The 25800-nt window shown below is 43.6% G+C and overlaps 1 protein-coding gene across 1 annotated transcript in view; it reads right to left on the bottom strand.

Annotated features, from left to right (window-relative positions):
- The window catches only part of DOCK2 (dedicator of cytokinesis 2), a 963684-nt gene that overhangs the window by 632623 nt on the left and 305261 nt on the right, over positions 1–25800 (bottom strand). Inside the window, exons 18-20 of the mRNA XM_075859372.1 lie at positions 13792–13975; positions 12351–12448; positions 4504–4593 (exon numbers count right to left, since the gene is read on the bottom strand). Of these exons, the coding sequence (XP_075715487.1) occupies positions 4504–4593; positions 12351–12448; positions 13792–13975 (372 nt within the window). The remainder of the gene's footprint in view (positions 1–4503; positions 4594–12350; positions 12449–13791; positions 13976–25800) is intronic.

The raw sequence follows: 25800 nt of genomic DNA, 5'->3' as shown, positions 1-25800 counted from the left end.
CCCACTTTTTAGAGTTGAAACAGCGATTCTGGCCTTAAATTTTTTTCTACATGCGAGTTAAATAATGTTATATTGGAATAGTTCGGTGATACCAATTTTTTTTTTTTTACATTATTTTAGAAGAAAAATGAGAAGTCTTTTTTTTAACTTTTAGGCCTCATTTACACGAGCGTGTGCGTTTTGCGCACGCAAAAAAATGCAGCGTTTTGCGTGCGCAAAAGGCACTTGACAGCTCCGTGTGTCATCAGTGTATGATGCGCGGCTGCGTGATTTTCGCGCAGCCGCCATCATAGAGATGAGGCTAGTCGACGTCAGTCACTGTCCAGGGTGCTGAAAGAGTTAACCGATCGGCCGTAACTCTTTCAGCACCCTCGACAGTGAATTCCGATCACTTTATCGAGTAACCTGTCTAAAAAAAAAGAGGTTCGTACTTACCGAGAACTTCCCGGCCGTTGCCTTGGTGACGCGTCCTTGGTGACGCGCCTCTCTTGACATCTGGCCCCACCTCCCTGGATGACGCGGCAGTCCATGTGACCGCTGCAGCCTGTGCTTGGCTTGTGATTGGCTGCAGCTGTCACTTGGACTGAATTGTCATCCCGGGAGGTCAGACTGGAGGAAGAAGCCGGGAGTTATCGGTAAGTCAGAACTTTTTTTTTTTTTTTTTTACACGTTCACGTATATTGGGATCAGAAGTCACTGTCCAGGGTGCTGAACCAGTTTAACTCTTTCAGCACCCTGGACAGTGACTGTCTCCTGCCGGGTTCGGTCAAAACGAGTTCGGCCGAACCCGGTGAAGTTCGGTTCGCTCATCTCTAAGACACTCCGTTCGGATGTTTGTAAACAGAAAAGCACGTAGTGCTTTTCTGTTTACATTCAGTTTGACAGCTCTTGCGCAAATCACGCAGTTCACACGGAAGTGCTTCCGTGCGACCTTCGTGGTTTTCACGCACCCATTGACTTCAATGGGTGCGTGATGCGCGAAAAACGCACGATTATAGAACATGTCGTGAGTTTTACGCAACGCACTCGCGCTGCGCAAAATTCACGCATTGTCTGCCCTGCCCCATAGAGTAATATAGGTGCGTACGACACGCGTGAAAAGCACGCGCGTCGCACGTGCGTATATTACGCTCGTGTAAATGAGGCCTTAATATTTGTAATTTTTTTGTACACTTCTAAAAACATGATTTAACTATTTTTAACACTTTTTATTAGTTCCCCTTGGGGATTTGAACCAGCAATCGGCAATCGGCAGATCGCTGGTACAATACACTGCAATACTAATTTATCGCAGTGTATTTTCATTTTTACCGGCTCCTGTTAAGCCCTGCGAGAGACAAGGCTTGACAGGACCAGAAAGGAGTCAGACCTGGGCCAGACCTTCATTAGGCTCCGGGCTACATTGACAACCATAGGCACCCCGCGATTGTGTCGCAGGGGGGCCGAGGGGCTGTCGGAGGGAGCTGTCCTCCTCCTTGTAATGGCTTAGATGCTCTGATCCAGTGGCGTAACTACTGCCGTAGCAGCCGCAGCGGCTGCTACGGGGCACGCGGCATGAGGGGGCCCGTGTCGCCCGCCGGCATGGGCCCCAACCATGGCCGGAGGCTCCGCTAGCTGCCGCTATGGCTGCTACAGCGCGACGCCACTGTAGACTTTTCTCATTTTTCTTCTAAAATAATGTAAAAAAATAAAAATTGGTATCACCGAACTATTCCAATATAACATTATTTAACTCGCATGTAGAAAAAAATTTAGAAGGCCAGAATCGCTGTTTCAACTCTAAAAAGTGGGGGAAAAAAAGCAAATAAATGTTCCAAAAAAATTGTAGCAATAAAAAGCATACAGCTCGTCCCTCAAAAAATAAACCCTCACACTGCTCAATTGCCGAAAAATGTAAAACAATTATTGTTTTCAAAATATGGCGACACAACACAATTTTTTTTAGTAAATAGTTTGGCGTTATCTACAGGGGGGACAGCCCCCCTGTAGATAACGCCATACAGCCCCCCTGTAGATAACACCATACAGCCCCCCTGTAGATAACGCCATACAGCCCCCCCTGTAGATAACGCCATACAGCCTCCCCTGTAGATAACACCATACAGCCTCCCCCTGTAGATAACGCCATACAGTCCCCCCTGTAGATAACGCCATACAGCCCCCTTTAGATAACACCATACAGAGTCCCCACTGTAGATAACACCATACAGAGTCCCCCCTGTAGATAACGCCATACAGCCCCCTTTGTAGATAACGCCATACAGCCCCCCTATAGATAACGCCATACAGCCCCCACTGTAGATAACGCCATACAGCCCCTCTGTAGATAACACCATACAGCCCCCCCCTGTAGATAAAGCCATACAGCCCCCGTGTAGATAACGCCATACAGCCCCCTGTAGAAAACGCCATACAGCCCCCTCTGTAGATAACATCATACAGCCCCCCATGTAGATAACGCCATACAGAACCCCTGTAGATAACGCCATACAGCCCCCTCTGTAGAGAACGCCATACAGCCCCCCTGTAGATAACGCCATACAGAGTCCCCCCTGTAGATAACACCATACAGCCCCCTTTGTAGATAACGCCATACAGCCCCCTCTGTAGATATTTACAAAGGGGGCTGTATGGCGTTATCTACAGGGGTCTGTATGGCGTTATCTACAGGGGCGCTGTATGGCGTTATCTACAGGGGAGGGCTGTAAAAAAGGCACTATCTACAAGGGGGGGTTGTGTGACACCCAGGGGAGGGGGGCCCCAGTCAAAAGTTTGCTATGGGGCCCAGTCTTTCCTAGTTACGCCCCTGCTCTGATCATAATTGACCGCGGCATTTAAGTGGTTGAACATCCAGGGTCAGAGTTCTTCCTGTTCCTGACCGTTAGTGTGAGGTGTCAGCTGTAATACACAGCTGACACTCGGAGTGTATGGAGCAGGCTCAGCCCATGAGCCCGCTCCATACTTCAACCCCCGCACTTGGACGTATAGTGTCACCCTGGTGTGTCAAGGGGTTCATGGAACACTCCATGCAAAACGTATACATTGTAGTATACAGCATAAGGGGGTGATGCTGGACCAAGGGATTAAACAGAATAGCCTTTGTCTTCTGAGGTCCCTCATTAGGCATAACATATTGTATCAGTTTTCTCAGAGAATTCCTTAAAGAAGCTGCTCGTAAAGGTTCTTTTCACTGCTTCTATGGAAAACTACAATTATGGTGTCACATTTAGAATTATGATCAAAGTTTTCACATGCTTTTTCCATGGTTGCTTTCACAAAAGCATATTTTTCATCAGTATTCCATCCATTTTTTCCGTCCATAATATGAAACTAATATTAAATCTATGAATCTATTTACATGGGTGTATCAAATACACGCGTATGTTAAAAATGAAGCATCCACTACTTTCATCCATTTTACTGATCTGTAATACTGATGGAATACTAATGAAATATTGCTGACATACTGATGCAATATCATTCATAATACATCTATATTGTGTATCTGTAATATAGAAGTCTAAAGTACCATCCCATGAACCGGCGTCCGCAATGCGACTGAATCACTGCTCATTTTCGGTGGCCAATGGCCACTCCATTTTGCCAGGTATTACCGCCAATATCATGTGGCCATTCGCCACCGCATGAGGGCATGCTTTCGGCCACATTCGGATACCACTATTTAAGACCGTACCTTATAAATACTGCCATGTGAAAGAGGTCTAAGGGTATGTTCACACGGCCTATTTACGGACGTAATTCGGGCGTTTTTGCCCCGAATTACGTCTGAAAATAGCGCCTCAATAGCGCTGACAAACATCTGTCCATTGAAAGCAATAGGCAGACGTTTGTCTGTTCACACGAGGCGTATATTTATGCGCCGCTGTCAAATGACGGCGCGTAAATAGACGCCCGCGTAGAAGTGACCTGTCACTTCTTTGGCCGTAATTGGAGCCGCTATTCATTGACTCCAATGAATAGCAGCGCTAATTACGGCCGTAATTGACGCGGCGTTCAAGCGCCTGCACATGCCGGTACGGCTTAAATTACGGGGATGTTTTCAGGCTGAAACATCCCCGTAATTTCAGCCGTTACGGACCCCCGCCGTGTGAACATACCCTAACAGTGCATGTCTTAGCACACTTGTCACATAAAATAATGTAAATTAACCCTATTCTTGAATTTTTTTTATGAAAAGTGTTCTTCAAACACATATATAGATGAAGCTACTACAAGAATAGCTCCACAAACCCATGAAATGTATGCACCAAATTAAAAATACATGTAATTTCCAACCATAAGGCATTTTGGACATGTTTTTATCCTTTTATCTGCAGACTACAAATTCCAGATCGTACACTTTAGCTTTGATGGCTGCATTTAGGATTCAGTGAAAAACAATTCCTAATCATACTACGCAGTGTATATCATCAGCGGACTTATCACATTTTATATTTTTCAAAGATCTAAAAGGTATTAGAGAAATTGGAGAGATGTTCTTACCAAAGCATCAAAGACTAGAATATCATACTTGTTTGAGTGGGAATGCTCCATCATGATATTAAACAGGGCATCAAGAGTATCCTGAAGAAACTACAAAAAGATTAAAGCAGTTAGAAAAACATAAGACAAAGGAAAATTGTCTCAGAACTAATGACTATATATTAATCATTTAATTCTGTGCTCTTTACAAAGCTACTACTAGAGAATGATGACCATAAAAATACATGAGTCTTCTATGAATGTGACACAGTTTCTTTAGAGAACAAAAATCTGTCATCTACTTACTACTATAAGAGAGCCACATAATTCAATAGTTTCTGAATAGGTGCAAAATTGATGATGATGATGATGATGATGATGATGATGATGATGATGATGATTACTTTTATAATGTATTGTGATATAATTCAGAGCTCATATTTTTATTTTATTTTATTTTATTTTTAGATACAGAGCTCCAAGTTGATTGTATAGCCACAGAATTAACCCCTTCCCAACTAAGTAACAGATTGCCAATAATCACACTGACAGCCCATTCATTGCAGTGTAATGGGGAACTGTGAACAGTCAGATCATGTGCAGAGCATAGCACTGTGTTTCTTGCTATGGTAAAAAAAAAAAAAGCAGAGAGGGATGCAGGCAATACATGATCTATGCCTTCCCTGCATATTTCTATATATAGTTCTCTAGTAAGGGTATGTTCACACGCAAACTCAAAAACGTCTGAATATACGGAGCTAAGTTTTTTAAGCCATTCACAATTTTCGCTGTGTTTTTCACGGCCGTTTTTGGAGCTGTTTTCTATAGAGTCTGTCATGTCCATGACTGCAGGCCGTCGGGTTCACTCACCTCCTGATGGCCGCTGCCATGGGTCACATCCACTCACCTCGGCCGGGTCTTTAGCACTTTAGTGCTAATTAGCCCATGAGCCCCCTGGACTATAAGTAGGGTCCAGCCCCTTCCTGCAGTGCCTGAGCATTGTTTGTCGTATCCTAGTCTAAGCAAATGGTCTCCCAGAGTTTCCCAATTCCCAGTGTATCCTGTAACCTATATCCCGCCCTATCCTGGTCAAATGCCGTGCTGTGCTGTAGTTGTGCTGTGCTGTATTCCACACCTGTCCTGCTACTCCACGCTTGATGTCTACCCGCTGCCCAGTCCCAGTCGAGCCTGCCTTGCTACTGTCCGAGCTGCCACAGGTACCCTACACGAACTATAGACTTTGACCTGCGTCCCGTTGGCCAGCTGCCATACTGCCAAGGCAGTACGGCCCAGTGGGTCCACGAACCCTACGTGACAGTACGCTGAGGCCATGGACCCCGCTGGTCAATCCAAGACCAAGATGACGTCACAAGAGATACGGACGGATATGATGGACCTCCGGTCTCGACAGGACCAACACATCTAGGCCTTGAACATTCTCGCACGTCAGCAGGAGGCACAAGCTGCCGTTCCTCCTACTACACCTCCTGGCAGTACTGATCCTCAGACTACACCTCCTGGCAGTGTTGATCCTCATTTTTCTTTGCCACTTCCTGACCGCTATGATGGAGACGCAGGTACCTGTCGTGGATTTTTGAATCAGTGCCAGATTCACTTCAGCCTGTATCCTAGGGCATTTTCGTCTAATGGCGCACGGGTTGCTTTCATCATCTCTCTTCTTACTGGCAGGGCCCTAGCATGGGCGAACCCTATCTGGGAGAAACAAGGACTAGAGACCCGTGAATTCCAGGGGTTCCTCCGGACATTTCACACAGTGTTTGAGGAGACTGGACGAGTCTCCTCTGTAGCAGCTTCCTTGTTGAACCTACGCCAAGGAGACATATCTGTGGACGAGTACGCCATCCACTTCCGCACCCTGGCGGGAGAACTGTTGGGGAACAATGAGGCCATGGTGGCTACATTCTGGCATGGACTGTCTCCTAAAATTAAGGATGAACTTGCCACTCGAGACCTGCCATCTACCCTGGATGACCTCATCCTTCTGGCTGCCTGGATTGATAGAAGGCTCCAAGAACGGCTCCAAGAGGTTCGTCGGGAGGGAGCTCTTCCTAGTCCGGTCCCTACCTTGCAGCAACCCCTGGCGTCCTCAGATGCCGATCCTCCTAAGGAGTCTGTGAGGAAGGACTAATGTATGCTATCTACCCAGGAGAGACAACGCAGACGCACTTCGGGACTCTGTCTTTATTGCGGCCTCGGAGGCCATCTTGTACGTCTGTGTCCCCAAAAGCCCCAAAGCCTAGGGTTGGTAGGAAAGACAACCTTGGGCAAAGAAGGACTCCCATCTAAATTGTCCATGCCCGTGACAATAGTGTCCGGTGAGAAAACGCATCAGGTCTCTGCGTATCTCAACTCTGGATCCGCTGCTAATTTCATTTGTAGCGACCTGGTGGACCTTCTTCAATTACCCACTATCCCTTTGGAGAGACTGTTAATGGTTGCATCGGTAAATGGACTACCTCTGCCAGACCCAGTTATAGCTGTGACCAAGCCGCTGAGGCTCCAAGTGGAGCAAAAGGGAGATGGAGACATTGCCTCCACACCGGGTGTATGACTGTAATATCGAGCTGATTCCTGGTGCATCCCTTCCCTGTGGTAGGATATATCCTCTCTCCTTGCCAGAGACTCTGTCCATGTCCGCCTATATTGAAGAGAACTTTGGGAGGGGCTTCATATGGAAGTCTTCCTCCCTGACAGGAGCTGGGTTCTTCTTGATCAAAAAGAAGGATGGCTCCCTGCATCCTTGTATTGACTACCGGGGTCTCAACCAAATCACAGTGAAAAATAAGTATCTGTTGCCACTGATCTCTGAATTGTTCGATTGTATACGTGGTGCCGATGACATCTTGATTTTTTTCTCCAGATCCTATGACGCATCAGAGACATGTCCGGCAAGTTTTGCTGCAGTTAATGGAAAATCGTCTGTACGCCAGGTTGGAGAAGTGCGTGTTTGAAAAAGATGCTCTACCCTTCCTGGGCTACATTGTCTCAAATAGAGGTATCAAGATGGATCCTGAAAAGGTAAAGTCTGTCCTGGAATAGACATGCCCTCAAGGCTTGAGGGCCATACAGCGCTTTCACGGATTCACCAATTTTTACTGACAGTTTATTCCAAACTTCTCCTCACTGACTTCTCCTATCTCTAACCTCACTAAGAAGGGCATGAATGCCAAGGTGTGGACTCCTGAGGCAGAGTCCGCATTCAATAGCCTGAAGAGTGCCTTCACGTCAGCCTCTATCCTCCATCATCCAGATGTTTCTCTGCAGGTCTCGTTGGTGGTGGATGCATCTTCTGTCGGTGCTGGTGCACTCCTGTTCCAGAGAGGTTCCAAGAGCAAGTCAATGGTATGTGGATATTTCTCTAAGCTCTTCTCTTCCGCAGAACGCAACTACTTGATTGGGATCGGGAGTTACTGGTCATCCAATTGGCTCTGGAAGAGTGGGGACATCTACTAGATGGCACAGCTCATCCCATCCTGATTTTTACGGACCACAAGAACCTCACTTACCTTCAGACGGCCCAACAGCTGAACCTCATCAGGCCAGGTGGTCACTGTTCTTTACCACGTTCCAGTTTGAGCTCCATTATCGCCCGGCCGACAAGAATGTGAAGGCCGATGCCTTGTCCAGGTCTTTCGAGACTGAAGACACCATGGAAATTCCAGAGAACATTATTGATCCGTCTTGCATTGTCTTTGTGAATCCCCTGCAAGTTGAGGACATTCCTCCAGGGAGGACTTTTGTGCAACTGGCTGATAGAGAGAGAATCCTCCGCTGGGGACACTCATCTAGACTGGCAGGTCACGCGGGGATCCGTAAGACCCAAGATCTGATTGCCTGTCATTTCTGGTGGCCCACGCTGCCTAAGGACATTATGGACTTTGTTTCTTCTTGCTCAGAGTGTGCACCTAACAAGGTTGCTCACTCCAGACCTGCTGGTCTGCTCCAGCCATTGTCTGTGCCCGAAGCTCTCTGGCAGCATATAGCTATGGACTTTGTCACTGACCTGCCTCTCTCTGCTGGATGCAGTACTGTCTGGGTTTATGGTGGATCGATTTTCAAAAATGGCCCACTTCGTTCCTCTGACTGGTCTTCCTTCTGCTCCTCAACTGGCCAAGCTTTTTATCCAACACATTTTCCACCTGCACGGCTTGCCGAAGCATATTGTGTCTGAGTTTGAGTTCACCTCGAAGTTTTGGAAAGTCCTCTGCGGACTTCTGAGTGTAAAGTTGGACTTTTCCTCGGCCTACCATCCTCAGTCCAATGGTCAGGTCGAGAGGATCAATCAGATCTTGGAGAACTACTTACATCACTTAATCTCCCTCCAAGCTACATGATGACTGGGTACAGTTGCTCCCGTGGGCTGAATTCTCCTACAATAATCACACCAGCGAGTCCACAAGGAATACACTGTTCTTTATCGTCTATGGCCAACACACACAAATTCCTCTCCCGGATGCCTGATACGTCCGAGGTACCAGCTGCTGATTCTGCTTTTAGGGACTTTCTGCAGATCTGGCAGCAGACCCGATCCTCCATCCTGCTGGCGGTCGACTGCATGAAACTGCATCATACAAATTTGCTCCCAGGTGCCTCGGAGCCTTCGAGATCCTGCTGTCACGTAGCGGGTTAGTGGACTCACTAGGCCGCACCATCGGAGCAGGGAGGCAGCTGGCCAAACAACAGGAACCCCAGAATACAAAGTCCCGCACAAGGGAACCTGGATAGTCCAGACAGTGGCCGCAGCTCTGGCACTGATGGAGATGGGTGCAGCAGGTATCGCCAAATGTGGCGGATGTCACAGGTGCCGCAGGATGCGCCACGCGTGGCGAATTCCTCAGGACGAGGCAGCCCGCAATGGACTTTAGTGCTAATTAGTCAATGAGCCCCCTGGACTATAAGTAGGGTCCAGCCCCTTCCTGCAGTGCCTGAGTGTTGTTTGTCGTATCCTAGTTTGTCTAAGCAAATGGTCTCCCAGTGTTTTCTAGTTCCCAGTGTATCCTGTATCTTGTAACCTGTATCCCGTCCTATCCTGGTCAAGTGCCGTGCTGTGCTGTAGTCATGCTGTGCTGTATTCCACGCCTTTTCTGCTACTCCACGTCTGACGTCTACACGCTGCCTAGTCCCAGCTGAGCCTGCCTTGCTACTGTCTGAGCTGGGTCCACGAACCCTACGTGACAGTGTCAATGAAAAAATGGGTCCAAAAACGTCCCAAGAAGTGACCTGCACTTCTCTTTCGCGGCCGTGTTTTTTTACGAGGCCAATTTTTAAAACAGCCGCATTAAAAAACGGCCCATCGGAACAGAACGCCATTTTTCCCATTGAAATCAGTGGGCAGATGTTTGGAGGCGTTCTGCTTCCATTTTGTAGGCCATTTTTCGGGTGTTAACGGCCCATAAAACGGCCGAAAATAGGCCATGTGAACATACCCCAACAGTGGTATAATCGACAGTTACCAATAAATCAATGTTACAAGTGATCTGTATAAATAGGAATATGCTGGGAACACACAGATCATGAGCCCCAGTAGATTATATAAAAGTCATGTTTAATTGTTAAAATTTCTCCTTCCTATTTAAAAAAAATCCCCAAATCAGTAAAGCAACTTAAAAGGCTTAGGTTAAAAAAAGCTTAGGTTAAAAAAAGCCAAGTGTGAACCTATCCTTAGGAGGCCTGAAGGACACCCGAATGTGTAATTTAAATTTCTACAATTTCCCTTCAAAGGGGTTATCTGAGATTCTGAAAAATACAGAAAAGTAAGGCTTAGTTCACATCTGCGTTGGGACTCCGTTCATGGGTTCCGTCAGACCTTTACGTCAAGGGAACCCATGAACGGCATCTAAACTGAAACAAACCATAGGTTTCCGTTGCATCACCATTGATTTCAATGGACACGGATCCGATGCAAATGGTTTCTGTTTGTCACCGTTGTGTAAGGGTTCCGTTGTTTTGACGAATCAATACCGTAGTCGTCTGCACTATTGATTTAGTCAAAACAACGGAACGCTTACACAACGGTGACAAACGGAAACCATTTGCACCGGTTCAGTCACCATTGAAATTAATGGTGATGTTTGGATTACGTTCATGCGTTCCCCTGATGGAAAGGCCGATGGAACCCATGAACGGAGTCCCGACGCAGATGTGAACAAAGCCTAAGTATCTAAATGCTCACAAGGTGACTCCACCATAGCCCAGAAGTAATTTTTTTTTTCATTGTCTTATCCAGCTCTGTAAAGCGCCTCTCTTTTTATGCTGGCAATGCTTTCTGTGGTTTGGATTACCATGTAAAGGACTACAGTTGCATTTGAGACTGGTTTAACCCCTTCCGTCCGCAGCCATTTTTCAGATTTTCACTTTCGCTTTATGCTCCCTACCATCCAAAAGTCATAACTTTTAATTTTTTTGTCGATATAGCTGTATGAGGGCTTATGATTTGCGGGACAAGTTGTAGTTTTATACGGTACAATTTATTGTACCATATAATGTACTGGGAAACTGGAAAAAAATCTTTGTGGAGCGGTATACGGAAAAAATAGTGATTCCTCCATTGTTTTTTGGGCGTTCACCGTGCAATAAAAACAACATGTTAACTTTATTTGACGGGTCAATAAAATTATGGTGATACCAAATCTCTATAGTTCATTTTATGTTTTACTACATTTACAAGGAAAAAACTGTAAAAAATAAAATTAGTTTTTTGTCACCATATTCTGAGTGCCGTAACTTTTTTATTTTTTTGCAGATTGAGCAGTGTGGGGGATTATATTTAGGGTACATAAGACTTCTTGATCATTTTTTATTAGATTTTTTGTGGGCAATGAGGTGACCAAAAAACAGCAATTCTGGCACTATAATTATTTTTTTCTTACAGCGTTCACCGTGTGGGTTAAATAATATCATATTGTAATAGTTCAGACTTTTACAAACGCGGTGACAAGTCATGTTAATTTTTTTTTTACATTGCTTTTCGGGTAAAATGAGAAAAGGTTTTATTTTTACTTTTAATATTTAAAAAACAACAACTTTATTTAACTGCATTTAACTTTTTTATTAATCTCCCTTGCACAATATACTTGCACAATATACTACAAAACTAATATATATACTTTGACGGACTCTTCCAGCAGGGCTTAATAGGAGTAAATTATGGCAGAGCTGGGGGCTTTCATTAGGTCCCCAAGCTGCCATGACAACCAGCGGCACCCCGTGATCGCAATGCGGATGGGGGCAATGCAACGTCAGGGCGGGCCGCCCCCCTGTTTCTAACCGCTTTGATGCCACGGTAGCGTTTTACAGCATCATGTAAGGGGTTAAACGAGCAGGATCCCACTCGTTACACTGAAGTGCCGCTTGTCTTATGGAGCATACCCAGCCTATTCCATACTCACCCCCCGACCTCCGCCGTCTATATAGAGTGGATGTCAGGAAGGGGTTAAAGAGACATTTCAGCTACAGACAGCATATTAGTAAGAGACTGATCTTACAGCAGTTATACCATCTGCACATAATTTTTAAAAACTGGATAACCCCTTTAGGTCCCTCTCCAAACTCATTATTGTAAGTAGTAATGAACAGTGTCAAATATTACCAATGTGGAATGGATGGGACTTCAATAAAAGTGGGTAGATTATACAGTAGATGCTTTTTAAAAGGGTGTCTATATCTAATGGGGTATTTTGTCCCTGTCTCTTCTCTCCCACTTCATACAAAGAGATGGTGGATAACATTGATGTTGTTGTATGTCAAAAGGATATCCACCAGTAGTTCTAGACAGAACTTACATCATCAAGTAGTAATCCCTCAATACACAAAACATTTTGCACAGACAATATGAAGAAAGCGCATACTTTAACAACTTCTTCTCCATCCACAATTTTCAGTTTTTCCAAATTTTCTTGCAGAAGTTCTGGCTTCATCCGCCACTTTAGAAGTCCAAGTAAGCCAACTAAAATAATAGAAAATGTTTGTATCATTTTAAAAATTAAATGCATTTTAGATAAATCCATATATTAACAAGAATATTTGCAATTTGAAAACAGTACAAATAGATTCCATAATTATATACAGTCCGTATGCAAGTTACCTCAGGGATGGAACATGTTCCTCTAAACAGACAAAACACAAATTCAATGGAACAGCATCTGATGTAATTGAAGAAAATAGGATATTTTATTCACCCACTGAACAGAAGTGCATTCCTGAAGCCCAAAGACCAGATGCTGTTCCATTAATTTTCTGTTACCTCTAGATATGAGGTTTTACTGCTTACAAGTACAGTAATTATCCACATTTGGTCCTTGAAACAAAGTTTTTAATTGGATTGAATGATGAAACTATTATTGTAAAGATTTCAAAAGCCGCCATACAAGTTACTGTTAGAAAATGGCTGCATGCCGAGGCATTAAAACTTGTGCACCAGCAGATAGGGTTAAAAGAATACTACAGGAAAAACATAAATACACTGTTACACTATATTAAAAGATACAGAAATGGTACAAGAATTTAAAGAGAAGCAAAGAGGGTATCCCTATGTCATGCACTGTCCGCTCAGGCCTTGCATTATGCATTACACAGTATGTAAGTTTTGCCTGATGTTTTCCTTTGAAGGTTTCAGCAAATAAACGGTACTGTTTGTATAATAAAAAAAATAGTATAACTTTTCATTATACATAAAAATAACATTTATTGTCTGAAACTGGAATAGCCCTTTAAATGGATAGTAAGGCCTCGGCACATGAAACAGATGCGGCAGAATTTTTATATGGGAAAAAATGAGCAAAGAACACACTTACGGAAATTGTCCTGCAGTGTGTATTCTCAATCTGCATTATGTTAATTTAGATTGCATCATTTCCAAACGGAAATTCGCAGCATTTCCATCCTGTCTGCAGGAGGCCTAAGACTATGTTCATACCTCTCCTCTTTATTCTGTTCTTCTGCTCCCTCCTAGCATTCCATCAGGGTGTCCGAGGTTTTACCGAAAACAATTGCGCAGTATGCTCTGCTGTTTTTTCCGGTAATCTCAGCCTTATCTGCAACGGAGGCCCCCAAAGGATCCTCCAACGCAGGTGTGAACAGGCCCTAAGGTAGTGTAATTAGCGACAGAGTTGCACATTGTTTTGCACAGCTAAAACGGGATGATGCACTAGGTGCTGTCACTGTATAAACATTAGGCCCCATTCATACAATGTTGTGGATTTGTGGTGCGGTTTCCGCAAAGAGACCTTGCTAAAAAGAACAAATGCACATATGAGTCATTTCTTCACAGTGACATTGAACACAGCCTACCATTTTGGGTCAATTTGGTTGAACACACAAGTGTTGAAATGGAAAAAGCATCACGTGAACTAACTGACAGTCCACCAGAACTGCTGCTGTTTCTGCTGAAAGTTGAACTCTTCATGTCCATTTGCTGACGAGTGGACGGAAGGGAAAGATAAGTGCTGGCGTCTTCCATTTTTTTGCTATCACCCTGGAAAAAATATAAGTCACGCAATTGAGGGAGGTTCGTCTACATGTTTCTTATTAAAGACTATGTCCACTTTTAAAAATAAAATATTTACAGTACCTTACTTATTTACTACCAATATCCTACCATTTTGTGTATACAGCTCTTATGCAGACCCGTGTGTCTATAAGGTTACAGACTACAAACAAACCCTGTGTACTCTGATCCTGCAATCTTGTGCTTTACCATCCGCTACCTCTTCTTGCTAATATACAGACAATAGGATTGATGGCACTGCTGACGTATTTAGCAGGGCTAGTGTGACAATTTTTGCTCTATAATTCACATCATTTCACAGAGCAGTTTCCATATTGTATAGGAAGTCAATTAATATATAATAATGTATAAGTGTTTGATTATACATGCACATGTTGTATTGGTCAGGCGTTATGCTCTCGGGACTCTAGAGTTGCAAGACAACGTTGCTAAACTCTAAACTTCAGTGCTCCCACGCCAATAATAATAATGATAATAATCAGAAATGTTGTTTCAAGAAATGTTTTTAATCCTCGATGTGAACTACACAGTACGTTATTATATGTTTAAATGGTTATTCCCATTTTAGACATTTATGGCATATACACAGGATTATCTTGGTTAGTTGAAACAACACTGCCTGTAATCTTATGTAGTAATATAAACCAGGAGAGTATATACATATAGTACATGCTCAGAGCCGTTTTAACACATTGGTGGACCCAGTGGAAATATGTCATGAGTGCCCCCCACTTCTAGCAAGAGGTATAAATAATGACCCCATAGTGCCCCCCACATATCATAAAGCCCCAATAGCACTCCATACATAGTATAATTCCCCCTTAGTGCCACTCACAGTATAATGCCCCCATAGCAATCACACACACAGGATAATGTATGCAAAGTGCCACCACACAGTATAATGCCCCCATAGTTCCCCCAACAATATCATGCACCCATAGAGCTCCCACACACAGTATAATTTCTTATAGGGCCCCTACACAGTATAAGCCATAGTCTGTCCCTTACATTATCATGCGCCCACACAGTATAATGACCCATAGTGCCTCCTCACACAGTATAGTGCCCCCACAGTGTCTCCCACACAGTATAATGCCCCATAGTGCCTTCCAACACAGTATAATGCCCACATTGTATAATATGCTCACCATTGTATGCACAGCTCGTCAAGAATGGCAGTGCAGGAAGCTGATGGCCATAGTTTTCAACTGTTTCCGTGTCCTGAGGAAGTGAACACAGTTGGAAATGGTGTCGCTGCCAGGGGGCCAGATGCAAGTGCACCATTTGCACTATGGTTGAAGTGGCTCTTTACATGCTATGTATGCATGCCCCATGCATTGAAATGATGTATGTAAAGAAATAGAGCTGTCTATGTAGCTTTCGACGTACAGCTACGTTGGAGCATCGAGGGGCCATCATGTCCAATGACATGATGACCTAGTGAAGATGGCTGCTGTACAGACTGTCCAATCACAACATCGGCAGTGTTTTACATTTTTTTTTGTTTTTTTATTGTCATTTTTGACACTTAATAACCAGCATCATCTCTATGTGTGTGCCCTGTGCCTACTGAGTTCTGTTTAGTGACCACCATCGCGATCAACATCTGTGAACATTTTTGGACGCAGGTGTTTCTTTTTTTAGCTTTTTAGTCATTTTTGAAACTACAGTTTTTTTGTTTTTTTTACTAATTTAGAACATTCCAATTTTAGCGTCAATTAGTGACGGACGTTCAGTTTTTCTTTCCTAAAGTTTGTTCAGCTTTTGTTTTTTGTTGTATTACAGTTATAGATCAAATTTACTCTAGTATTTTTTTTTATACTATGTGGAAAATCCGCATCTTAACACAGTAGCAGAGGAGTGGATGAGATTTCAAGAAATCTCATCCATACGCTGTGTACGTGATATACGGAGATTCCGCACACAAATTGAACCACGGTGCGGTCTCTTAAGCCGCAGCATGCCAATTGTGGTTGTGAAATTGACAGTATTTTGTTGCTGATTTTCCGCATTGAATTCAGTGGGGATCCAAAACCCGCAACAAAGAGTCAAGTGTTGCGACTTTTGACAGTGGAATCACAGCGATTAAGCTGCAAAAATCGCAACTTCGAAAAAAAAAAACACCTTATACTTACCTCTGACGTTCTGCAGGCCGGCCTCCTGGGATGACGTTTCATCCCATGTGACCACCGCTGCAGTTAGTCACAGGCTGCAGCGGTCTCCTGGGATGAAACATTATCCAAGGAGGCCAGCTTGCCAGCAGGCCAGCTAATGCTACAGTTTTCCGCAGCGGACATTGCAGGCGAAAAACTGCACCCCAAATTGGTGCGGTTTTCCGCCTGGAATTCCATGCGGCCACCGGTGCGGATACACTGTGCACATTTACGCAGCGTGTCCGCCCCGTGTGAACTTACCCTAGCAACGGTATGACCAACAAGAGAGAAGAGGAATATGCCCCATTCCTCTTGTCCTCCTCCTCCTCGTCAAATGATGAGGAACCTCCACAAAGGCGCCCCAGGACAAAAGCTGAGGAAACACCCTAGATGAGTGGTCCCATGTGGAAGCCATCCTCCTAGAATTCTGATTTCATGGGCAGCTCAGGAATTCAGTTTAAAGACTGCAAGCTTTTTTTCTGTGAGGATTTTGTGAATTTAATGGTGGCTAAGAGCATTGTTTATGCCCAGGAAGTTATTACCCAGAATACAACATCATCATTTTATAGACCCCTTAGGTGGACCCCCATATATACAGCGAAGATGATGAAATTTTTTGGCCTTGTGCTGCATATGGGGTTATTAACACCTTCGCGCACCAAGATGTGCCATTACGTCCAAGTGGTGATGCTAGAGCGCGCTCACGCGCTGAGCGCCCTCCATATGTTGCGGGAGTGGGCTGTATTTTACAGCGGACATCTGGAACTAACAGCCAGGAGCAGCGATCGCGCTGTTCCTGGCTGCTTAACACCTCAAATGCTGTGGTCAATCGTGGCCACAGCATCTGATGCGTTAAAAAGAGAGGGGCCGCCCCCTCCGATAGCTCAACTCCACTCCCCGCAGTGAGATCGGGGGTGACGATGGTTATTACGGCAGCCCAGGGGCCTAATGAAGGCCCCCAGGGTTGCCTTCACTCTGCCTCTGTTAAGCCCTGCCTGTTGCAGGGCTTAACAGATGCCTGTAAAAATGACGATATACTGCAATACGTTAGTATTGCAGTATATTGTACCAGTAATCTAACGATCGCTTATTCAAGTCCCCTAGGGGGCTAATAAAGTGTGTAAAAAAAGTGTAAAAAGGTTTTTAGTAGTAAAAAAAAATAAAAAAAGGTAAAAAAAACACCCCTTTTCCCATTTTCCCCCTAAACTAATATAAAAAATTAAAAAAACAAAATTGGTATCGCTGCGTCCGTAAAAGTCTGAACTATTACAATATAGTATTATTTAATGCGCACGGTGAGCGCTGTAAAAAATATAAAATGGCAAAATCGGGGTCTGACGTTCCCTCTCTGCAGTGTTTAACATGGGTATGTTCCTTTCAATCCTCAGTGTGCAGCTCTGTTTAGGCCTTTCAAGGCATTCATGATTGCATTCCATTATCACTTGAGCATTACACTTGTATTTTTATACAGTGCTTCAGCTCACTGAGGTCTTAGGGTATGTTCACACGCTAGCTGGCTTTTACGGCTGAAATGACAGCCTGTTTTCAGAAGAAAACAGCTGCATCGTTTCAGCCGTAAATGCTCCTCCTCGTAATATACGAGGCGTCTGTGACGCTCGTATATCTTGAGCTGCTCTTCATTGAGTTCAATGAAGAACGGCTCAAATTACGTGGCAAAGAAGTGTCCTGCACTTCTTTGCCGAGGCAGTCAATTTACGCGTCGTCGTTTGACAGCTGTCAAACGACGATGAGTAAATTACAGGTCGCCTGCACAATACGTCGGCAAACCCATTCAAATGAATGGGCAGATGTTTGCCGACGTATTGTAGCCCTATTTTCAGACGTAAAACAAGGCATAATACGCCTCGTTTACGTCTGAAAATAGGTCGTGTGAACCCAGCCTAACACAGTCTTTTAGATAGATTGATAGTTTATGTGTATATTGCTATTGTTCATGCCCTCTTTCTTGCTTAATTGCTTGCATATGTTCTCTGCATTGACAGACGTCTTATTCATGCTTTGCATGACTCATCTTTTATTGTTTTTATTTCTAATAAAATTTGCATTTTTCTATCATACATGTGTTGTGCTAATTGTACCCCACACTCTGTAGGTTGTGTACTAATTATTGTGGGTCAATGCACCAAGGTATATTTGGTTTGATTATGGTCTTGTCTCCATATGGTTTATAGTGTACACTTCACATGTGTACACTGGCAAGATCGCTTCCTAAATGTACCAATAGGTTTTGTCAGTATATTGTACCAGTCATCTAACGATCGCTGGTTCAAGTCCCCTAGGGGGCTAATAAAGTGTGTAAAAAAAGTGGAAAAAGGTTTTTAGTAGTAAAAAAAAATAAAATTCAAAAAACACCCTTTTTCCCCCTAAAGTAATATAAAAAAGTAAACAAAAGTGGTATCGCTGCGTCCATAAAAGTCTGAGCTATTACAATATAGCATTATTTAATGTGCACGGTGAGCGGCGTAAAAAATATAAAAAAATATAAAATAAGAAAATCACAGTTTTTTGGTCAACTTAGCTCTCAAAAAAATTTGAACAAAAGTGATCAAAAAGGTCTACATACCAAAGAATGTTACTGATAAAAATAAAAACTACAGGTAGTCCTGCAAAAAATAAGCCCTCACACTGCTCGATCGGTGAAAAAAGAAAAAAGTTACGGCTCTCAGAATGTAATGACACAAAACATTTTTTTTTTTAACAAAAAGTTTATTATCAATAAAAGTGGTAAAATATAAAAAAATCTTAATAAATTTGGTATCACCAGATTAAAGATAAATTGTCGCTTTTACCGCACAGTGAAAGCCGTAAAAACTAAACCCAATCCACTCAACCACCCAGCAGACATGGATCGCTTTGTAATAAACATCTAGGTCAGGTAATCCAATACCTCCCCTTCTATCAGATCTAGTTAAGATGTTATAGGAAATTTGTGGTCGCGCAGACCTCCAAACAAATTTAGAAAACAAACTTCTTAAAGAGGCTCTGTCACCACATTATAAGTGCCCTATCTCCTACATAAGGAGATGGGCGCTATAATGTAGGTGACAGTAATGCTTTTTATTTAAAAAACGATCTATTTTTACCACTTTATTAGCGATTTTGGTTTATGCTAATGAGTTTCTTAATCCCCAAGTGGGAGTGTTTTTACTTTCGACCAAGTGGGCGTTGTACAGAGGAGTGTATGACGCTGACCAATCAGTGACCAATCAGCGTCATGCACTTCTCTCCATTAATTTACACAGCAGCATCGCGTTCTTACTAGAACGCGATGTGCAGCCACATACACAGACATTAACGTTAATCAAGTGTTCTGATAATGAATATACATTACCTCCAGCCAGGAAGTCATGTGTATTCAGAATCCTGACACTTCTGAATCTTTTCTGTGAGATTTCCAGCAAGGAAACAAAATCTCGTTTACCTCGTAATCTCGCCAGATTACGCGTGGCTTGCTGGAATCTCACAAAAAAGATTCAGAAGTGCCAGGATTCTGAATACACATGACGTCCACGCTGACTAGTGGGAGGGGCTATCACTATTTAATGCACACTCCTTCTGCAGCATTCTTTGACCCGTCTGCGTCCTGATGGGAACGGGTTTTCACCCACCCACCTACCTAGTGAGTATGGCCTTTTTTGTGGTTTTGATATTTATGTCCCATTTTTTCTGTTTGAGGTCATGTATATTCATTATCAGGACACTTGATTAACGTTAATGTTTGTGTATGTGGCTGCACATCGCGTTCTAGTAAGAACGCGATGCTGCTGTGTAAATGAATGGAGAGGAGTGTATGACGCTGACTGGTCACTGATTGGTCAGCGTCATACACTCCTCTGTACAACGCCCACTTGGTCGAAAGTAAAAACACGCCCACTTGGGCATTAAGAAACTCATTAGCATAAAGCTAAATATCGCTAATAAAGAGGTTTAAAATAGATCGTTTTTCTAAATAAAAAGCATTACTGTTACCTACATTACAGCGCCGATCTCCTTATATAGGAGATAGAGCACTTATAATGTGGTGACAGAGCCTCTTTAAGGAATGAAAGAAAGACTTCGCGAGATGGATGGGGAGCGCCTGGATAAGATATGTAATCTTGGGCTCTATGCAACATTTAATTAGATTTTTGAGTCCAATCCAAGAAACGAAGTGGATGGGCCACGAATCTAGCAGTTCAGAGATATTGGAAAGTAAGGGCATATAATTGAATGGAAACAATGATGAGAGATCCGATGCTAGAGTAATCCCGAAGTATTTTATTGTATCTCTAGACCAATCGAACGGGGACAAAGCCATTAAAGTCGTTTTTACTGCGATTGGTAGAGTCAGGTAAAGAGCTTGCTACTTAGACATGTTGATTTTAAAGCCTGAAATAAAGCCAAAAGCGTCAAAAACATGTTGTAAATGTGGCGGGGCAGTTAGAGGATTTGTCAGGATCATTGAAGTAAAAAAATTGCAATTTTCCACTGATATGCCATTTTAGTGCACAATATGTTGTGCCCAGTTCGTGCCACTGAAGACAAATATCGCAAACTGTTAAGCGGGTTCTCCCGGGTATGGCGATGTCATATATGTGGGCGCAAACTGCTGTTTGGGCACGCTGTAGGGTTTAGAAGAGAGGGAGCGCCATTTGGCTTTTGGTGCGCAGATTTTGCTTGGTAGTTGTTCTGTTTGGGGTTTTGCTGGTATTTCAGGTTATAATGTGGGGCCATATGTAAGCTGTGCGGAGTACATCAGGGCATAATAAGGTGGTATAATAATGCGGTAATAAATAATAATTCATAGATATGTGCCCAGTGTCGCACTGATAAATGCTACCCAATCTTCTCTGCTTTTGGAACACTCTGCACATTTTGCATCGCCATAAACTGAGAGACAGAACTTTTTAATTTTTTCTCCACCGGAGCTGTGTGAGGGCTTATCTGTTGCGTTACAATCTGTAGATTTCATTGGTGCTATTTTGAGTTACATGCAATTTTTTTATCACTTTTTATTTCAGCTTTTGGCAAGCAATGTGACCAAAAACCAGCAATTCTGATGTTTTTTTTTTTTTTTTATGGCGTTCACCGTGCGCTATAAATGACATAATTACTTTATTCTGCGGGTCGATGCAATTACGGCGATACCAAATGTATATAGTTTTTTTTATGTTTTACACCGTTTGCACAATAAAATCGCTCTTGTTTCAAATAATTTATTTTTTGTGTCACCATATTCTGAGAGCCAGAACGTTTTTATTGTTTCGTTAAAAAACCTGTGGGAGGGCTTGTTTTTTGTGGGACGGATTGTTGTTTTTAATGGTATAATTTTGGGGTACATGCAACATTTTGATAATTTTTTTTATTCTGTTTTGGTAGGGGTGGTGACCAAAAAACAGAGATTCTGGAATTATTTATTTTATTTTTTATGGTGTTCACCGTGCCGGTAAAATAGCATGATATTTTTAGTTTGGGTTGTTACGGACGCGGTCATACCACATATGTGTACTTTTTTTCATGTTTTCCCTTTTTTCCTATAATAAAAGAATTCTCATGGGAAAAAAGGTGGTTATTGTTTTTTTAACTTGAAACCTTAATTTTTTAACTTTTTTTACAACATTTTTCTGTTGTCCCACTATGGGACTTTAAGGCATGAAGCCCTGGCTATTCCAATACACTGCACTACCTATATAGTCCAGTGTATTAGAGCTGACAGCTATTCACTGACAGCAAGCCTATTAGGTTTCGCCTCCCGGCATGGCCTGATAGGCTTCCATACTAGGAGGATATTGTTGCCACCGGTTGTCATAGCAACCATCGTGTCGATCATTGCCATTAGCAACCATCGGGTGCGATCTAACCACCTAGCTGGCCGTTACAGTAGAATATCGGCTATGACAAATAGCTGACACCCGCGGCTATGGCACCCATCAGGGGTGCTGACAGGCTAAATACCACTTAGATGCAGCAATCGCTGCATCTAAGGAGTTAATCAACCAGATCAGAGTCTAGCTCTGGTCCTGGCCGTTACAGCGGGGTATCGGCAGAGATATACAGGCGACACCCGGTGCTGATGGTGCTGGCTCAGCTTCTGAGCCAGCTCCATCACATACCCGTTCTCAAGGAGCTGTGATTCAGTCTGATGTGACTGACCAATCAAAGCGCTCGCCGGCAGTGGACCGCTGTGATTGATCCCCTGCCGTCTTACTGTGCCGATCAACTGTCATAAACAGTTGATGGCAGGGTGACAGGGTGACAGTTTATATCCATGACGCACCAGTACGTCCCGGTGCGTTAAAGCATTGCAATGCATGACGTACCGCTACGTCCTGGTGCGTCAAGGGGTTAAAATGTACAAGCTGTGCGAGAGTGTACACCCATAGGCAGGGCCACCATCAGGAATTTCCGGGACCCATACAGCCAAAGAGTCTGGGCCCCCTTCCATTACCGAGAGATTTGGCAACGGAAAGTGGTGCGCTCACGTTTGTACGTTATGCGCGTTAACTGATTTTGATACTGATATCAATTATAGTGAGGAAAAGAATGGGTCAGGCATATGACCGGTTACTGCCCTGGATTTTGTTCAATTCAGTCAAAACGTATTCCACTGTATGGCATACAGTGGGATACGTTGCCCGGGGAATGGCCTTGGGGAAACTCCTGAAGTCACTGTCTGTTAGTAACTTTCCCAGGACTTTAGTCCCCGGGCAGAGCTTCTACTAGCGCTCTGCCCAGGGAATCCGGTGCTGTTCTGATGTATATGAACAGTAATGTCAAGAGTTTCCCCAGGGCCAAAGTCCAAGGGCAGAGCGATTGTGATGCTCTGCCTCAGGACTTCGGCATTGGGAAGCTCCTGACATTACTGTCCATATAGTGTTGTCAGGAGCGGTATAAGTTTTTTTGTGGTCTCTCAGGATGGAATAGCATAGTCTACTACGCTATTCCATCTTTCAAATAAGGTAAACACCATTCACATGATTTATATTGTAATTTGTAGTGAATTTTCAGTGCACTATCCGCACCGAAAATAGGAGAGTTTTAGCCACGTGCCAATTTAAAAGAAAATTGTTCTTCTATTCCTCTTCCAACCTACATGTATTTGGTCTTGTTTTCCTCAGAACATGTTGGACTTCCATATTGTGTAAAAAAATAAGTGATATATGTAACACCCCTTTGGGCCGACCTCTGTAGGCAGGGTGTAGTGTAGTTCTCACCTCACTATGGCGCAGTGCCTCCACCCGAATCTTGCTAGGAAAGCAGGAAAGCAGGAGGGTATTCCTCTTCTGCCAGGGGTCGACTCGGGAAACCCCCACCTGAGCTCAGTACACACTCACAAGCGGTTATGGTGAAACTACTCAACCATTTTATTTAGGGAAAGGTAAACAAGGGCGATTTGAATAGGAATGATGCAAATAAAGAAAAAGCACAAATGATATAACAGTTACAGTTCTATGTGATTGACCCCCTAGTGGTGGGCATGGACTATATGCCAGGCCTGGCTGCTACAACACTTAGCAATTTTCCCTGAAATGTTATGGGGATAACAAAGGGTTAATCTACTGTCTTCACCAAACCTATATAGTATATCAGTGACCCACACAGGATAATGATCACTCACACACACTCATACTGCTGGTAATAGCCGGCACACACTCATACTGCTGGTAACAGCTGGCACACACTTATACTGCTGGTAATAGCCGGCACACACTCATACTGCTGGTAATAGCTGGCACACACTTATACTGTACTAATGGCTGTAGTAATGCAATGAACACAGTCAAAACGTTGGGGCCCTGTTGCCGTGGACTTTGGCGCGCTTTTCAGGAACCGTTGGTGCACTTAGATACTGAACCTCCTCTCTAGAACAGTTCTCTCACTAAGTCCTCAATATCCGCACAATAAGTTCCAGCAATGTGTACTCACTACTTCTTGCAGCAAAGATGATATTCCCCCGGGATCCAGCTCGGGGCCGCAGCATTCAGACGAGTGGACGACAATGGAGTCGCAGGCAAAATCCTCCTGTGATGCAGAGCAGGGAACCTCCCTGGAATCAGGCTGTTTTGCAGAGGTGATGCTGCTGCAGCATTTCTTCCTCTCATACAGTGAGCTGCTGGGCTGTCAGGACTGTCTCTGGGTCTCTGTGCTGTGTGCCCCAGTGCAGGACTCTCTTCTCTCTGCAATGCACTCACAGTCTCCCTTTCTCCTGACCATGTGTCTCTCCCAAAGATGGCCACTGTCTCTCCTCCCTGCTCAGCCTTGTCCCACAATCCCCTGCTCAGCCAATCAGTGCTCCCCTCTGCTGCTCCTCTCCTAGGCTGCAGTGGTATAGATAAGCAAGTGTTGCTGGGACATGTAGTCCACTGCACTTCAGAAGAAGATGTGCTAAAGTCTGTTGATGTGAGTCCCTGCTTGGCATTAACCGCAGCATCCTCTATACACAATGCTTTCTCTGCAGGTGTTACATATATGTGAATTCAGGTGACCTTTTCTGACATGTGGTGCATGCCACTGGGTAAACACACCTGAATACATATTTGGAAACGTCTGACGACTTCAGCTATACCAAATATGTGCGCATTTCTTACATGGCGGGCACAAGTCAGAGCTTAAAATGAATGGTGCACAAACTGGATTTTGGTGAGCAAATTTCCCAAAGCTGATTCCATAGCGATCTCTGTGCATGTGACCAGTGTCATGGGCAAAGTCGCCGTGTAGCCCCAGCCTGAAACTGAACAATAGATCAATATATATGATATGAAAGATATAGATAAAGAGATAGGTAGATAGAAATAATAATAATCTTTATTTGTATAACACAAAAAAAAATGCAGGCGGGGTGCCGGGGCCCGGGGGCCCATTGCTGTTACCTCTCTACTAAAATCACTGCACCGTGAGCAAAACCTATAGCGTCAAAATGCTCGCTACACCTCTACATGAACTTCTTGAGGGGTGTAGTTTCCAAAATGGAATTGATTATTTGGGGATTTCTTTGATCATTTCACCTGAGAGACTCTGCAATTGTGGGATTAATGATTTCTAAACCACTAAATTAGGCCTTAAATGCACATGGTGCTCTTTGACTCCTCAGCCCAGTCGTATTTTCAGGAAAAAGATTAGGGACGCATGTGGGGTCTTTCTAAAACTAGGAAAAACAGCAGAGACAAAAACTGGGCACAATGTATTGGGGATCAAAATGGCGTATCTGTGGACAAATTGCAATTTTGAATTTGCACCATCCACTGTAATGTAATCTTTGCAAAACACCTGTAGCATCAAAATGCTTACTACACCCCTACATGAATTTCTTCTGGTAAATTAGGGGCTCTGCAAACGTGACATGCCCTCAGCAAATTAGTCCAGCTAAATACGAGCTTTAAAACCCAAATGGCGCTCCTGCATATTGCCGTACTTAGGAGAAATAGCTTTACAAATGTTGGGGTGCTTTTTCCCTATTATTTCTTGTGGAAATAATATTTAATTTTCAAGGCCCAATTCTAAAAAATTCCACGAAACAACAGTGGGGTCAAAATTCTCACTACATCCATTTATAAATTCCTTGAGGAATTATGTTTTGTCACCTCAAGGTCTAGGCAAAACTATAGTGGGTGCTACAGGGGTGCTTGGCACAAAGTTACT

This window comes from Rhinoderma darwinii, chromosome 3 (genome assembly GCF_050947455.1).
Source record: "Rhinoderma darwinii isolate aRhiDar2 chromosome 3, aRhiDar2.hap1, whole genome shotgun sequence".
Taxonomy (NCBI): Eukaryota; Metazoa; Chordata; class Amphibia; order Anura; family Rhinodermatidae; genus Rhinoderma; species Rhinoderma darwinii.
The sequence above is the reverse complement of the archived record's forward strand: the minus strand, read 5'-3'. Positions and strand labels throughout refer to the sequence as shown.